We start from the raw sequence: 16690 nt of genomic DNA on the forward strand, positions 1-16690 counted from the left end.
AGTAGTTTTTTTTTGTCCTGCTTTCCAATTTGAAAGTAGATGTACTAAGAGCCAATTTCTACTTCAGTTTAGGTGGTTCCTTTAAATACCTGTTGTTTATTTCTGATTTTATTTTCTCAAACAAACATTCCACCTTCCTGTGCATTTGGCCTCAATTACAGCTTCAGTGAAGCATACATCAACCACAGAAGATACTAAGACACTTTTTCAACATAATCATTAAGAAGTCTTAGTTCAGTATGAAAGTGGTGATTTCTTTTTACCTCATTGTCTTTTCCAGTGAAAACATGTTCTGTTCAGGTTTTTATTAAGAAACTGTAGGTCAGGTAGGTGATTAAGTTAGATTTTGTAGCATTACCTGTTCTTACTGCTTTGATTTGATTCTAATTTTTGACTTGATCTGAAGAATTGAATGCAACTTACTGTTAATATTGCTACTTCTACCACTTTCTTTCAACAATAATTTGCATTGTGTGTTACAACTATGTAAATGTTACTATATTGTTCTTACATCATAGAAAATACTTTGCAGAGCATTGCCATTTTAGTTGCACCTGTTCTTTAAGCATTAGAACAGGTGTTGGTGGCAAAAGCAGTGAGTATGACCAAAGACTTTGTCAAAAGTGAGCCATTATATCTTTCTTCATTAAAGTCCTTATAGGGATTTTTTTGTCTGTTACTTATTGTTATAATAATACACAGTATTACGGATGCTTGCCTTTTTACATTTTATGCACGTTTCACCACATTTCTTTTCCCTTTTTAGGTTCCCCATTTTCCAATTCATCTTCTATGTTGTATTAAGGATAGAGTAGTCTATGAAGCTGATTTTTGCACCTAATATTAGTGCTGCATGTCAAGAAATGTGCTTTTATGGAAAAGGTATAATTGGATGTTGGTTCTTCATTCTCCTTTCCCAGAGATAGTAATTACTGATTGAGTATCAGATAAGCTCAGTTGTAGCACTCTTGAGAGACTCTTAAGTATGAACATTGATTGATACTTCAGTGCAGCACTAGGGACTGCTGCATTGTTAAGTGTTTACATAATTCTGACTACAAAGTCTTTCCAAGATAAATGCTGCCATTCAGTGCAACATGTCCAGATTATCGGATCAAGACCTGTTTTGATTTAACCCACAGCATCACTTTACAAAGAGAGAGTTTTCTCAGTACCCTGACAATGTCTCCTCCCTCCCCACCATGACCAGAATAAGTAAACTAATATTTTATATAATTTCATGTTGCCTTACTTATCAGCTGTGTTTGCATATAAAACAAAGCAACCACACATCAGAGGTAATTTCTTTTATTTGCACGTGGGATATGGATGTCGCTGGCTGGCCAGCATTTACTATCTGATGCTAGTTGCCCTGGAGAAGGTAGCGATGAGTTACCTTCCATTACTACTACAGGCCATGTTCTGTAGGTACACCCACATTTGGTTGTGAAGCATTTTAAGACAGCTGGAGCACATGAAGGTCTCTTGAAAACACTGATTTTTTACCATTCATTCATCCTTCCTGGACCATTGTGCTTTGTGTGACTAAGTAAGAACTAGGTGATACCTCTGATGAAGACAACTAAAGCTGATTGTTAGTTTCAAGCTACAAATTGGATGGCCTAATTTGTACCAATCTTTTGTTTAGCTCTTCTACTATTACGATGTTGTAAATGGTTTGTCATTTTAAATTTTAAATGGTTTCCTATCAAGGAACATATAAATGAAATGCAATAATTATTAACAAAAATGTCTAATGAAATGACAGGAAGGAAGTTCTTGGGTTGTTCGACACAAATTTAAAGTAAAATATAAAAATTTCAGAAGACCAGTGGATGCCTACAACTTCTTACATCAACAACGTTGTTCAGCTGACCATCAATAAATTATAATGGAAAATAATCTTTTGTCTTATATTTAATTAGTAGGGAAGTCATTTTATTCAAAATTAATAAAAGTTCCAACTCCTTACATAAGGTTCAAGAAAGATCTGAGTTTTACCTGGTGCCTGCCGAATTTATACTTTGATCAGCAGCACAATAGAACTAAATATTTAATTTTCTTCTCATAAATAACAAATTTTCTTCTCTACTTTCAGTCAGTATGCCTCCACATTTAGAGAAATGGGAAGAAGTAAATCTACAGAGTGCTAAAACCCCTGAGGATCAATGGGTACCAGAAAGGAGACGTTCCAACAGGACTACTTCACAGGAGTTCTTATGGTAAAAAAGATCAACTTGTATGTTAATCAGAGTTGTCATGGTGATCTGCACAGGGGCTGGTATTCTGCTGATTTCTCCACGCTTCATGGTCCTTCATTTTTCTCTTTCATTGCTAGTAACAGCCTTCCATGTTCAACTTCATGAACAATATTCCCATTGCTTTCCTTGTAACAAGTCCTAAAAAAAATTTAAAATTTTATGCAAGATAGTATTTCAGTAATACTCCACTATCTAATAAAATAAGCTTTCTTTATTAATTTGTGATTATTAATTGTATACATTCAAAAACCAAGCTAAATTGTGCAGAAAAGTTCAAATGTTTCTGATTTCATGGGGACACAGCAGACCATGCCTTTTATGACTGGAAAACTGCATTGTTATTCTTTACGATTTACGAAATAAGACATAGAATCAATACCTGAACTGATATAATGAAATCCATGACTTACTGACCACATGCTTCAAGCACCTTTTGAAGGCAAGAAATAATATGTCACAATTACATATAATATAAAATTATTGAGTTAAAAGTATTTGCAAGGGAAACAATTTACAGAAGTGGCATGTTGAAGAAGGTACAATGTCCAATCTTCCATAACCTATGCGAAGTGTTATAGAATAAAAGCTTCTAAACCATTTGCAGTTCTGTTCAGCAATTTCTTGAAACAATTGAGAATTAATTAGTAGGAGAAATAACTCCCAGAGTTCCAACTGCATCTTAAAAACTGAGTGGCAGAATTCTTTGAACCATTGTGTTGTCCTTTTTGTGAATAACACAGTAAAACACCTTTAGTGATCTAAGGAACAAGACCCATCCCAATGTAGTATACACCTTCCCTTTTGTTGAATTGGGTATTTGAAAAGCATAATTACAGTATTATTAAAATTCAATTGATATATGAAACACCCCTTGTCATATGATTTGATTAACTTGCTATCAAATGTTCCTAAGCATATCAAGGAGTAGCCAATTTCACCACTCAATGAGATTGTGAAATGGGGTCTATATTGCCCCGAATTTAGAAAAGTGAGAGGTGATTTCATTGAAACATGCAAGATTATGAAAGGGTTTGACACAGGGGGCAGTGAAAGAGCATTTTCCCAAACTGGAGAATCTAGGAAAAGGTGGCATTATCAGGAGAAGGGGTCAATAATTTAGGATTAAATGAGGTGATATTTCTTCACTTAAAGCTTGTGAATCTTTGCAATTCTCTACTTCATTTACAAGCCATAATTTTATACCCCTTGATATCTTTACCCAACCAAAATCTGTTAAACTTGGTCTTTAACATTACAGTCAGCTCAGTATCCCATAACTGTTTGTGGGACAGAGTTCCAGCCTTCCATTTTCTAACTGAACCAGCAACCATTACAGGAAACTATCTGTTCCACAATATCCTATGGCCAAAAACTCACCTCCTGACATCTAACCTCGATCTGGCCTTGCACAAATTAAAACTGTAACCCTTCAGCCTCCCTAAAATTAAATTGGAACAACCTGTCAACCTTGTTTTCTGTAGCTATTGCTTCACAGCACTGCTTATGTACCAATTGCTAGAAAATCTAGATCTTTTTCTTCCTTCAACTTGAATGATTTTCCCTAATGCTGTATGAATATTGAGTATCTGCCTTGTTCACATGCATAATATAGTGCAATTCTCCCAGAAGTCATAGCCTGGATGTTTCAGTGCACTATGTTTACTGCCTTCCTTGCTAAAATGTCATGGGCCCATGATACTTATGTCTGCCTCACAGCAATTTAATTCTGGGAGCAGCATTATTAACTTAAAAGATGAGGCGTTTGCCCTTTTTCTGTGGAGAGCCTTATAGAGATGCCAACTAATCAATGGCCAGTAGCTCTTTAAGCCCAATAGCACCAGTTGGGAGTAGTGACCCTTGCTAGAACTATAAGCAGCCATACTACCTCAAAAAATCCAGTTCAGTCCTGAACCAGGAGGTTCGGTGAAGATGTGTAGATCCAGGTTGAAGAAGCGTGGGATGTGGGTTAAAGTGGGGGCATGACCTTAGGGGTGGCTGACAAGCAATGTCTATCTCCAAAAAGAGAGAGTTTAATTCCTTGACATCCAGTGAGTCATTTCCATGAAATCACACTCCATCAATATCTGGGAGCCACCATTAACCAGAGACCTAACTAACCATAAATAATACGACTGCTAGAGCAGATTAGAAGTTATCTTTCCCCCAGTGAATAGCTCATGTACAGACTCCCCAAAGCCTTCCTATTAGGCAAAAGTCAGGAATGTAGTACAATTATTTTAATTTTTCTGCGTGAGCGCAGGTCGCTCCATTCACCACTGGTGTACCATAGCTCCAGTGAATAACACTTCAGAATGCACCACAACTAATTGTCAAGGATTTTAGACCTAATCCCTCCAAAACAAGAGTGGCAAGTGCATGGGAACACCATCACCTCCAAACTTGCCTTTCAGTCACACCACATCCTGACTTTGAAATCTATTCCTTCATTAAACTCCGAGAATTTCCCACCCAAACAGCTCTTAGTGCACTTTCACCACATTGTTTGTGGTGGTTCAGAAAGGTGACTCAAGAGCAATTGGAGATGGAAAAATCATCCTGCAAGTGAGGAAAATAAATTCACACAAATCTTAGTATCATCTGCAAACTTGCAGATCATGCCCACACCATGTACGTCAAGGTTATTATTAAAAATAGGAAAGTATAATAGACCCAACTCCAATCTCTGCAAGTCCCCACTGATAATTAGATTACAAATTGATCTAAATCTATCTTTTAGTCAATTCTTGCCTGACTGCCATGTAACCAATTCTTGATTATCCTTCAGACAGTTCTCTGACTCTTCACAGAACTGAAAGAGCATTTCTCATTACTTCCACAATTGTCTGTGATCCCCTTTTCTATTAGATTTTAGCTGATCTAATAGCATCTGTCTGATGAAAATACTGAACCAATTATGGTTGCACTTTCATTGCACAATAAGGACTGGATGTGCTATTTTGGATTTAAAATAATATTCTTCTATTCAGGTCTACAGAAAATAGAATCCCATCTGAACTTGCATCTGGTAAAAATTCATTGGAACTACATTCAACTTCGACAGATTTGGACCAAATGCAAACAGCACAGGTAGAATATATTACTGTGATTTAAGGGAAGCGAATTACTAAAACATGTTACGACGCTAAAATATTTGGCCCTGTAAAAAAATAATGGGACAATGATCCTTTAAGGACTTTTGATACTTCTGAAAGAATATGATGTTTATGACATTTACATCTTTGACATTAAAAGGATGGGTTTTAACTCCAGGTGGAAAATGTGTAAGTGAGGATCAAGGCAAGCCTTAAACCAATCAACTGTATGCAGCATGAGATCTAAGAGATTTTAACCATCCTATTCATCTCCTTTTCAAACCCAATAGGAAGCAATAGCTAGCCAGAAAATTGATGCAGGGTTTAGCACAGAAGGCTGAATTTTGAAAATATACTTTGATATTCTATGTCTTACTTTTAACGTACAAATATTATGGCATAGTCTCTTAAGTGGAGTGAAATCAGTGGAACACTCCATGAAATGCCCAATTTCAAGTCTTACCATTGCACATTGTGGATGCAATTCCAAGCTCAAAATGTTACTTCAGTGATCTGTGAGAATCTAAGAATGTAGTAGTATTTCAAGTACTGCAGTCCAAAATCCATTGATGTATTTGGACTTATTCAACAACTCTTTCCTTCCATACCTGATTCATAATTGTTATGATCGAAGTTATCGGAATTCTGAACATGCTGGATTTTTTTTTCGTACAATAATCTTATAAGGAAACAAATGTGTGGATTAACCAAGGGCAAGAAAATATGTTGCAGGATTCCATGGTTGCAGTGAAATGCCAAAAAAATTTATACAAACTTGTGAGTAAACGTATAACTATTTAATAATTATTGTTTACTGAACAATGAAGAAAATGTTTCTAAATCGTAAACAATGTAGATACAACATAAAAGTCAAATATTCAGGATTAACTTATAATTACCTCATGTTAATAAAGTGTGGTCAAACATAACACACACAGCACTTTGAATGGCTGATACAATCAAAACATATTCGACACAGATGCTAGTGAACCTGTGGGCCACTGGGTTGGAGTCAGGCCAGGTTTTTACATAGAAGGGTCCTCAATTAATGTTTGGGCCACATTCCTGAAAATTGCGACTTTAAGTGAATAGGAATTAATGTCCAATTGGCTTTAGGTTCCAAAGGCCCTTATCTTGCACTACAAAACACTACACCTGTATCTCTAAGTTGAAATATAGTTCCTTAAATAACTAAATTTTTGCATGATAAATTGAACAACCTTAGAATATCTGTACAAAAGAAAAATGTAACAAATTAATTACAGTAGCTTCTGTAGAAGTCCTTCTGACTCTGGAGAGAGAGGGAGCCACTGACTGAGGTCAGGATCAGTGACCCTTTGTTCATCGGGCTGGGACCATTGCTTGTTCCTGGCTGCATTGTAACCACTTCCTGGTGGTGCTGTTTGGGGTTCTTTGGTGCCCCGTGTTGGCACCACCTCCAGAGCCATCTTGTGCCACTCCTCCTCATGGCTGCAGGGGCCCTTCTGTTTCACCCATTACCTCAGACACCAGATCCAGCCAAGCTCAGTCCTGCTAAGTACTGCTGGTGCCTTGCGGAAGGGTTGCAGCTGGCAGGGTACATGTTGAGTTCAGTCCTACAAGCATCCTGCATTCCTGGAGTGGCTGCCAAGCTTATCCCTGCTGACAGGGCAGAAGGGAAGCTGCCAAACTCTGCATTGACTGGCACATTGCCACTTGGGATGGAAGCTGTGTTGTATCTGTGGAGGTTCTGGGGCAATATTGGCTTCTCAAGAAAATGTTGTCAGGCAGATAGCAGTTTTGACGGGTGATCCTTATGAGCTCAGTGGTTCCTACTGCAGATCTCCAGCAGCAGACCGGCACCAGGACAGGCTGCAAATCAGAAAGCGAGGGGTTGTGCCAAAATAGTTGCAATTGCCTCAGGGACTGTAAGGTACTACCTTGAAGAACATTATAACGTAACTCATGTCCTAGATGAGATGTCCACTTATAATAAATTCCTGAGATTAAAGTGAAATAACATTAAACAGAGCAACTTTACATGTGGACAACTTGCACACATTTTACAGAGGCAACAGGTAGCTCTATACACAACAAGGTGCCTTTAGTGAAATAGGATGTTGACATCCCTGTTGATTGGACCTGAAGTGTGCATGTTACACCTGCTAAGAGCAGGTCTGAACTTTAGAGAGGTAATGTACCCTAATGGGTATGGTCTTGAGAACATTTAGAGGGACTCAGGTATGCTAGGGAGAAGTCAGGTACCCTTTACAGGGGTTCAGATACCCCTACAGTGGGTCAGGTATCCTTTTGGCTTTTTAATATTAGAGAAGGTTTTTGAGAAAATTTATGGAGAAGATATTATTAATGAAATGTTAATGATTAAGAAAAGAAAACAATGTGTCAAATCTACAAGTTTGCAGATGAAACAAAGCTGGGTGGAAGCGTGAGCTGTGAGGAGGATGCAGGAAGCTTCATTGTGATTTCAACAAGCAAGTGGGCAAATACATGGCAGATGCAGTATAATGTGGATAAATGCAAGCTTATCCATTTTGGTAGCAAAAACGGGCAGGAAAATGATTCTCTGAATGGGGATAGATTGGGAAAGAAGGAGGTGCAATGAGACTTCAGTGTCCTTATACACCAGTCACTGAAAGTATGCAGCAGGCAGTGAAAATGGCAAATGGTATGTTAGTCTTCACAATGAGAGGATTTGAGTACAGGAGCGGGGATGTTTTGCTGCAATTGTACAAGGCATTAGTATAACTACACCTTGCCCAAATTCCCTTCTTGGCACAGGGCTGTTGCCTGACATTGCTGGGAACAAGGGAACAGAATGGCTATGAAGCTGCAGGCTTAAGGGACCTGCAGTTACCCTCCCACTTCCTGAAATTGGGATGTTTTTGCTGCTGCTGGGTTGCAGCACATCTCTGAAATTGTGATGGTCATAAATTGGTGTATCTATTCAAACCTCCATTGTTCGGCAGCAGGATCTCTTCTGCATCCCTTGCAGACATTGAAGATTTTTTTCTCCCCTCTAAGTTTGAGCCTGTACCAAATGCAGGCTGAACACTGCTGATTTAGTGAACCATCATGAATCCTGGGCTATATGGCAGGACTGAAGTTGTACTTAATTGGCCTTTGCTTCCTTTACCTCTTTGCCGTGCTTGAGAACTTGGCAGCCTCTAGGTATAGTGAAGACGAAAATCTATTTTATACTTCACTGATCTGACGGTTTATAGCGTGCTATTTGCTTTGTTGTCTAGTCTGCAATGACTGTGCATAATCAGTTTGTTACTGTTTCCAGATTTCTTTAAACTTCATCTCTAGCCAGTTTAACACTATTAAGAAAGTGTGTTGAATACTTTCTTCCATAGTAGAAAACTTTGTAGTTCTGTATTGTATTTTTTACTGACAAAACAGATCATTTAATTAGAAGAAATTTAAAAACAATTAAGATTTCCCATAAGTCTTTTATAGTTGAGCTATCTTCTTCATAATAGAAATTATGTTTCACTGTCCCTTTACAGACTCGGATGACCAAGGAACAACGCTGGGGAAGTATGTTACTGACCCGGAACCACTCAACAGAGGAAGAATTTGAAAGAGCAAAGGCAGCAGTTGAGGTCTCTGAATTTTTCCACACATTTTGCCTGAGATTATGTTTTGCACTTGCACGTTAAAGACATCATAATTTCTTTTGGATTCTACTTAATGTATTTCAAAACTGCAAATTATGTGCTATCAGTTTGTAGTTGACACTTTAACAATTCTGCTTCAACATTCAACACTTCTACTCTTGCTTTGAAGTGCCAAAAATGGCATCCTACTTATCTTAGAGATAGTAAGTAATGCCGATGCTGGAGTCAGAGATATCACAGTGTGGAGCTGGAGGAATACAGCAGGCCGGGCAGCATCAGAGGAGTAGGAAAGTTGACATTTCGGCTGGTCCTGACCTGAGACCTCAACTTTCCTGCTCCTCTGATGCTGCCTAGCCTGCTGTGTTCCTCCAGCACCACACTATCCTACATATTTTTCCTCCTTCTCACATTACGATTCATCACAGTCTTCTACCTTAATGCAGTTTTTCCTAGAACTCAAAAATGCTTGATGCCCTTATTTCACTCATTCTTTACTTCCCCCTTTTTCATTCTATTAACTGCAGAAGAGTTGAACTCCAGAGGTGAGGTGAGAGTGACTGCTGTTGACATCAGAGCAGCACTTGACCAATCATGGAATCAAGGAGCCCAAACAAAATTGGAGTCAATGGGTATCAGGGAGAAAATTCTCCACTGTTTGAATCATATCTTGCACAAAGAAAGATGGCTGTGATTGTTGGAAGTCAGTCATCTCACTCCCAGGTCATCACTGCAGGAGATCCTTAGGGGAGTGTCCTAAGCCCAACTATCCTCATCTGCTTCATCAATTATCTCCTCGATATCATCATGTAATGGGGCCTCCAACAGCAAGTGGCAATGTTGAGGGAGGGCAATAAACAGGTGGCTCAATTGGTCGAGCAGACCCTCTTTTGAGGAAAGGGGAGAGGGAGATACATGCATTTCCTCAACCAGATGTGAACTACAGGCATAATTCCATATGAATACCCTGTTTTTCAAGTTTAAACTTAATTTCCCTGCATGTTATAAAGATCTGATGCCAGTGGAGTAAAGATTCCCTGCCTTCATGAGTTTGGACTGTTTATGTGCTTGAATCTCATGTTACATTTCTGGTGCTCTCCCTATCTGTCTTCAATCACTCTTTTCTTTGTAAAGAATTTCTGGGAGTCCCTGACTGACCCAATCAATACTTCATTGAAGGTAAGGAAGTTGAGAATACCTCTGGTGTTGGAGTCACAAGTGTGAAGAGATATCTAGGTGTCCTTAGACAACATGTGTTGTGAATCTTATGAGTAGCACATGGCATGCTCAAGGTCTATTAACCTGTATGGGACCCTAGAACTGTTCAAAAAGCAGGGAACTGGACTGTTCTTTTATGTGCCTGTTCCAACATTGATATTGATCGAACATGCCAGCCACCTCTAAGTGTCGTGGGCAGTGGACCAACTAGAGGAGACATCTCTTATTTTGTTTTAAAGATTGACATTGGTAAGTTGAGGAGATCCAGATGAAGTAGCTTGTTTCTACTCTCAGCAAATATAGGACAACTTTCAGTGAAGATGATGATGATATTGACTATTGTGACCTGTTGAGTCACAGGATTTTGAGTAAAGATAGCCATCCAGCAATGATGCATTACCACCTGATCCCACCCCAACACTGGTAAGAAATCTGGGACTATCCACAGAAGTCTTTGGAGTGAGGTGACACCTCAAATCATCATATGTATGCCACCGCCCTTGTCCTTGTGAGGAAGGAAATCAGAAAAATTAGGATCTGTGTGGATTATCGGGCACACAATGTGAATTTTCACAGGAGGCTTACCCTCTGCATAGGATTGAGGATGCATTGCATGTTTTCAAAGGTGCAAAATATTCTTGCAGTCTTAATTTTGCCCACAGTTGTAACCAGTTAGCCATCGGTAGACAAGACATTGAAAGGCCAGCATTCCTGACAGGCACCGGGCAGGTTTACAAATACAGAGGAATGCCATTTAAGCTTTGTAATGTCCCTCCTCCTTCATGTGATGAACAAAGCTCTTGGTGACTTTAATTTCCAGCCTCTCTTCATATATCTGAATGATATACTCATCTTTGCCTAACATTCAAGAAGACTCTTGAAAGAATAGACACCATGCAGACAATTAACTCTTCACCTGGTTCTCTCAGGGGCTGTGCACCATCTCCGAAATAATTCAGGTTGTGATGGAAAAATCTCCACTCTCCTGAATGGATGCAAGTCCAACAACACTCAAGAAGCTCCATACCATCCAACAAGACAATATGTTTGAGTGGCACCCTATCCCCCATCTTCAACATTTATTTCCTTCTTCATTCTTTTGACTTCCTCCTCTATAGCAGCAACGTATGCTATCTACAAGTTACACTGCAGCAATTCATAAAGGCTTCTTTGCAAGCATCTTCTAAACCCTCTACCACTGCCATCTAGAAGGACAAGGATAGGAGATGCATAGGAAAACCAGGGCCTGCAAGTTCTCTTGCAAGCCACTCACCATTCTGACTTGGAACTATTTTGCCATTTCTTTACTATTGCTGGGGTAGAAAAGTCCCAGTAGTCCCTGCCTAACAGTACTCTGTGTGCCCATACACTTCAAGGACTACAGAGTTCAGGAAGGCAGCTCACTATAATTTTCTTAATGGTTTTTAGGGATGCTAACCTAGCCTGCATTGCCTGCATCATGAACAAAAATAGTTACACAATCTCCTTGTGAATAAAATATGAAGCTATATCGTATTCAGATTTACAGATATATTAACTTTCATATTTGTTGCAATTTCATCAATGACCTGCAATATGGGCCTTCTCCTTTGTTTCTCAATAAATGTTTGAATCAGTATAGATTGAAAAGATCCTAAGCAATGTAGCATTGTTTCTTTTATACTCAACGGGGATGAATTGAGAAGAATTCTTGATCTTTTAAATTGAAACGTCAATAATTTGCACAGTTTTTCATGCCATTTTAAATTCTGCTTAAAGCAGTGCATATATTTCCCTGATATTGTCGTGTGTGGATGATAAATGTTCAAAAGTCTTATCTCCCATATTCCATGATGATTCCAACTAGTCTTGATGCAGAATATCAAAGCATAGAGAGATCATTTAAAGAATCATTAAAATCAGAACCTAGGATACATTTCCATAAATACTGTGATATAATGTCAAATATATTAGACACATGGAGGATAGTATAGGCACACTGAGGATAGTAAAATGTAAGGTATGCAGGGTAGATTGATCTTAGTAGGATAATAGGTCGGCACAACATCGTGGGCCGAAGGGCCTGTACTGTTCTATGTTCTATGTTCAATTTCTATGGTGACTGCAACTTTCATATTATTACTAATGACATTCCAGAACTACTCAGGAAACACAATGCAATGCCTCTAAAATTAGATCCTTTAAATATTACTTGCCTTGTCAGGAGTGATAACCTACATAAAGACTATTAAGCAAGACAATTACCACCATTTATATCATCCATGCTCATGGACAGCACATATTTTGGGCAAATAGTACTGAGCATTTGCCAATACAGTGGGTCATTTTCAGTGATACTACTCATAAGCAGAGAAGGAACACTAATTTTGGCCATACTTACTGCTTTTCTGCCTTGCACTGTCATTTCTTTCCTTTACTGTTCAGCTGGATAACGTATCAACTCTCTGAGCTTCCATGCAGTGAAATATCTCCATTAAAGTGAGTGAGAACCTACACGTTAGTGCCCTGAAATGGACTCCTGAGCAAATGATTGGCTAGAACTGTTGTTTTTGAATAGATAGAAAGAAAACTATGGTTATCAGGGTTTCAAACTGTACATTCAGAACTTGTCTCAATATTTTCCCAAAAGCTCCTATCAGTGGAAAAATGTAATTAATTCCACCACTGTCTTCTGTCTTCCTGCTATTATTTTGTACCTTTTATGTGCTTTAGTCACACAAACAAAATACCAACATGCCTGTTACGAGCAGTGGGGACATACTTATAACTTTACTTTTAAGAGTTTGTCTTATTCAAAGTATGTAGAGCTATAATTTTTCAAATATAAAATCAATGTTGCTTATAACAATATGAATTAATTCACATTGGGAATAATGCATTTTTCTTATTGTAAAGTAATTCTTGATAAATACAATCTTAGTTGAGCCTTCACAGGCCAATTAATCTGACATTCATTGTCAGGAAAATACTCTTAATGAAGAGGTCCTGTATGAACATATGAATTAGGTTGTCATGTCTGCTCTGTCATTCAACAAGATCATGGCTGATCTGATTACTTCACATTCCCACCTACCTTGCCTCCTTGCCAATTAAGAATCCATGTCCACCTTAAAAATATTCAAAGATTCCTCTTCCACTGTCTTTTGAGGAAGTAAGTTCCAAAGACACAGAACCATTTGTGAGGAAAAGATGCTCCTTCTATTGCTTTTGTGTGGCCCCTTAATTTTAAACAGTGACTGCTAGTTCTTGATTTTCCTACAAGTCTAAATATACCTACCACGTGTACCTTCTCAAGACTCATCAAAATGTTATATGTTTCAATCAAGTCACTTATAACTCTTCTAAACTCCAGTGGACTCCAGCTAAACCTGTGCAACCTTTCCTCAAAAGACAACCAGCCCTTTTCAGATACGAATGTAGTAAACCTTCTTTGAACTGCCTCCAATACATTTGCACCTTTCTTTAAATAAGGAGACACTGAGACACCTCGATCCCTCGGCATATGACAGCCTTGCAGTCTTCCGCCATTTACACAATATCTTCTTTTTATTCCTCCTAGATGGACCAACGGACAATTTTACTTTTCTCCCATTTTACTCCACTTTCCAAATCTTTGCCCACATGAACCTAATAATATCTCTTGATAGCCTCATTGTGGAAACATAGAATATCAGAGTAGAAGTAGGCCATTTGGTCATTTGAACTTGCTCAACCTTTCAGTATGATCATGTCTGATCATCCAATTCAGTACCCTGTTCCTGCTTTCTCCCCAAGTAATTTGATGTCTTTAGTTCCTAAGAAAGTCTTCTTGAAAGTCTTAGTATCCTCTTCATAACTTGCCATCCTACCTATCCTTGTGTCATTAAAAAAAACCATACTTTCAGTATCTTCAAAAATTCATATTTTAAAAAAACCACATATATAGAATGGTAAAAAGGTTCAGGCACCAGCATTGATACCTGTGTCGCACCACTTGTCACAACCTGTCAACCATAAAATGACCCATTTACACCTATTCTGTTCCATGTTAGCTAGCCAATATCCTATCTATACCAATATGTTACCCACTGCACTACAAGCTTATTTTTGCAATAACTTTTGCTATAGCACCATATGAAATGGGTTCTCGAAATCTTATCAAAGTGTATCCATCGGTTCCTTTTATCCAAAGCACATGTTACTTACTCTAAGAACTCCAACAGATCAGTTAAAAATGATTTCCCTTTCACAAAACCAATGTTCTCTGACTCTGACAAAGTATCCTGCTATAATTTATTTAGAAACAGCTTCTAATGCCTTCCTTACGACAGTTAATTAGAGCTAACAATGCACATATAACATCAGAATCAACATGATTTTACACAAGGAAAATTGCATTAACAAATCTATTTGAATGTATTTTTGCAGATGTAACTAGACACATGAAAGGAAGATGTCCTTTTCATGGGTTTTGAAAATTAATTTGGTAAGGTGCCTTACAAAAGGATACAATGCTAGATAATGACTCCTGGAATTTGGGATAAGATCTTAGCATCCTGAAAGACTGGATAGCAGAAATGCTGCAGAAAATAAGGCTAAAGAGGATGTTTTCAAGTTGACAGGCTGCAACTAGTGGAGTGCCACAGATCAGTGCCACAGCTACTTACAATCTGCATTAATGACATAAAGAGACTGAAGTTATATATCAAAATTTGTCGATGATACAAAGCAAGATGGGAATGTATTAAATCAATGGGCAACAAGATGACAGATGGACTATAATGTGGATAAGTGAGAATGTATTCACTTTGGTAGTAAGAATAGAAGTGCGGAATATTTTTAAAAAGATGTGGATCTTTTAATTGTTGAATGTCAGAGAAGTTTGGGTATATTCACAAGAAACACAGGAAGTTAACATTCAGATAGAACAATTAGGAAAACAAAGAGGATATTGACTATTATCACAAGGGGATTGAAGAAGAAGAATAAAGAAAGGTAGCTACGTTCTGTAGGGCTTTGCTAAGATCATACCTAAAATACCATGCAGAGCTTTAGATTCCATATCTATAAAGAGTTTGAAGACAGTACAGTGAAGATTCACTAGACTGGTTACTGGAATGAAAGTTGAGGAAATGGTCATAGAGTCATACAGCACAGAAACAGACCCTTCAGTCCAACCAGTCCATGCCAAACATAATCCCAAACTAAACTAGTCCCACCTGGCCTGCTCCTGGCTCAAATCCCTCCAAACCTTTACTATTCATGTACTTATCCAAAATGTCTTTTAAACATTGTAATTGTACCCACATACACCATTTCCTCAGGAAGGCCATTCCACGCATGAACCACCCTCTGTGTAAAATGTTGGCCACCTTATGTCTTTTTTTAAATCTCCCACCTTAAAAATGTGCCCTTGTCTTGAAATCCCCTAAACTAGGGAAAAGACAACTATCTATCTATATCCCTCATTATTTTATAAACTTCTATAAGGTTGTCTCTCAACCTCCCAGACTCCAATGAAAAAGTCCCAGCCTATCCATCCTTTCTTTATAACTCAAACCTTCCATACCAGCAACATCCTGGTAAATCTCTTCTGAACTCTCTTCAGCTTAATATATCCTTCCTTTAACTGGGTGAACACAACTGGACACAATATTCCAGAAGAGACCTCAATAATATCTTGTACAACCTCAACATGATTTCCCAACTTCTATACTCAAAGGGCCTGAGCAATGAAGGTAAGGGTGCCAAATGCTTTTTTAACCACCCTGTCTATATGTGACACAAACTTCAAAGAATTAAGCACCTGAACCCCAAGGTCCCTTTGTTCTACAACATTACCCAAGGCCCTACCATTAATATGTATAAGCCCTACCCTTTCTTGTTGTACCCAAATGCAATACCTCACATTTATCCAGATTGAACTCCATCTGCCATTTTTCAGCTCATTGACCTATTTGATCAAGATCCTTTTGTAATCTTAGAAAACCTTGGAGTAACTTGGGCAACACATCTGGAGTTTAGGAGAATGAGGGGTGATCTATTGAACCGTAAAGGTTGTAAATGGGCTAGATTGGGTAGACACTGAGAAGGTGATTCTCCTCCCTGGCAAATCTAGAAGATAAATCCACAGCTTCAGGGTAAGATCAATCATGTAGCACTGAGTTGAGGAGAAATGTTTTCAGTCAGAGAGGGTGTGAATCTTTGGAATTCTCTGCCCCAAATGGTTGTGAATGCTGCATTGTTGAGAATAGGTAAGGCTGAAACAGATAGAATTTTAGCTTGTCAGGGAATCGAGGGATACGAGGACCAGGTGGGAAAGTGGCATTGAATCAGATCAGTCATGATTGCAATGAATGGCACAGCAGGCTCAACGTAAAAAGTAGATGCATGAGTAGGCCATTCGGCCCTTCGAGCCTGCATCAGCAAGAGGCTCAAGAGGTTGTACGGTTCACTCCTAGTCTGATTCTCATGTTATTCATATTAGGTGATTTTTTTGTAATGCAATAATAAAAGAACTCCA

At 38.4% G+C, this 16690-nt stretch overlaps 1 protein-coding gene across 1 annotated transcript in view; it reads left to right on the plus strand.

Moving 5' to 3' along the window:
- Positions 1-16690, plus strand: part of pex5la (peroxisomal biogenesis factor 5-like a) — a 75852-nt gene that overhangs the window by 41344 nt on the left and 17818 nt on the right. The window contains exons 4-6 of the mRNA XM_020512743.2: positions 2099-2222; positions 5249-5348; positions 8863-8958. Coding sequence (XP_020368332.2) covers positions 2099-2222; positions 5249-5348; positions 8863-8958 — 320 coding nt within the window. The remainder of the gene's footprint in view (positions 1-2098; positions 2223-5248; positions 5349-8862; positions 8959-16690) is intronic.

Source organism: Rhincodon typus, chromosome 13, assembly GCF_021869965.1.
Source record: "Rhincodon typus isolate 14 chromosome 13, sRhiTyp1.1, whole genome shotgun sequence".
Taxonomy (NCBI): domain Eukaryota; kingdom Metazoa; phylum Chordata; class Chondrichthyes; order Orectolobiformes; family Rhincodontidae; genus Rhincodon; species Rhincodon typus.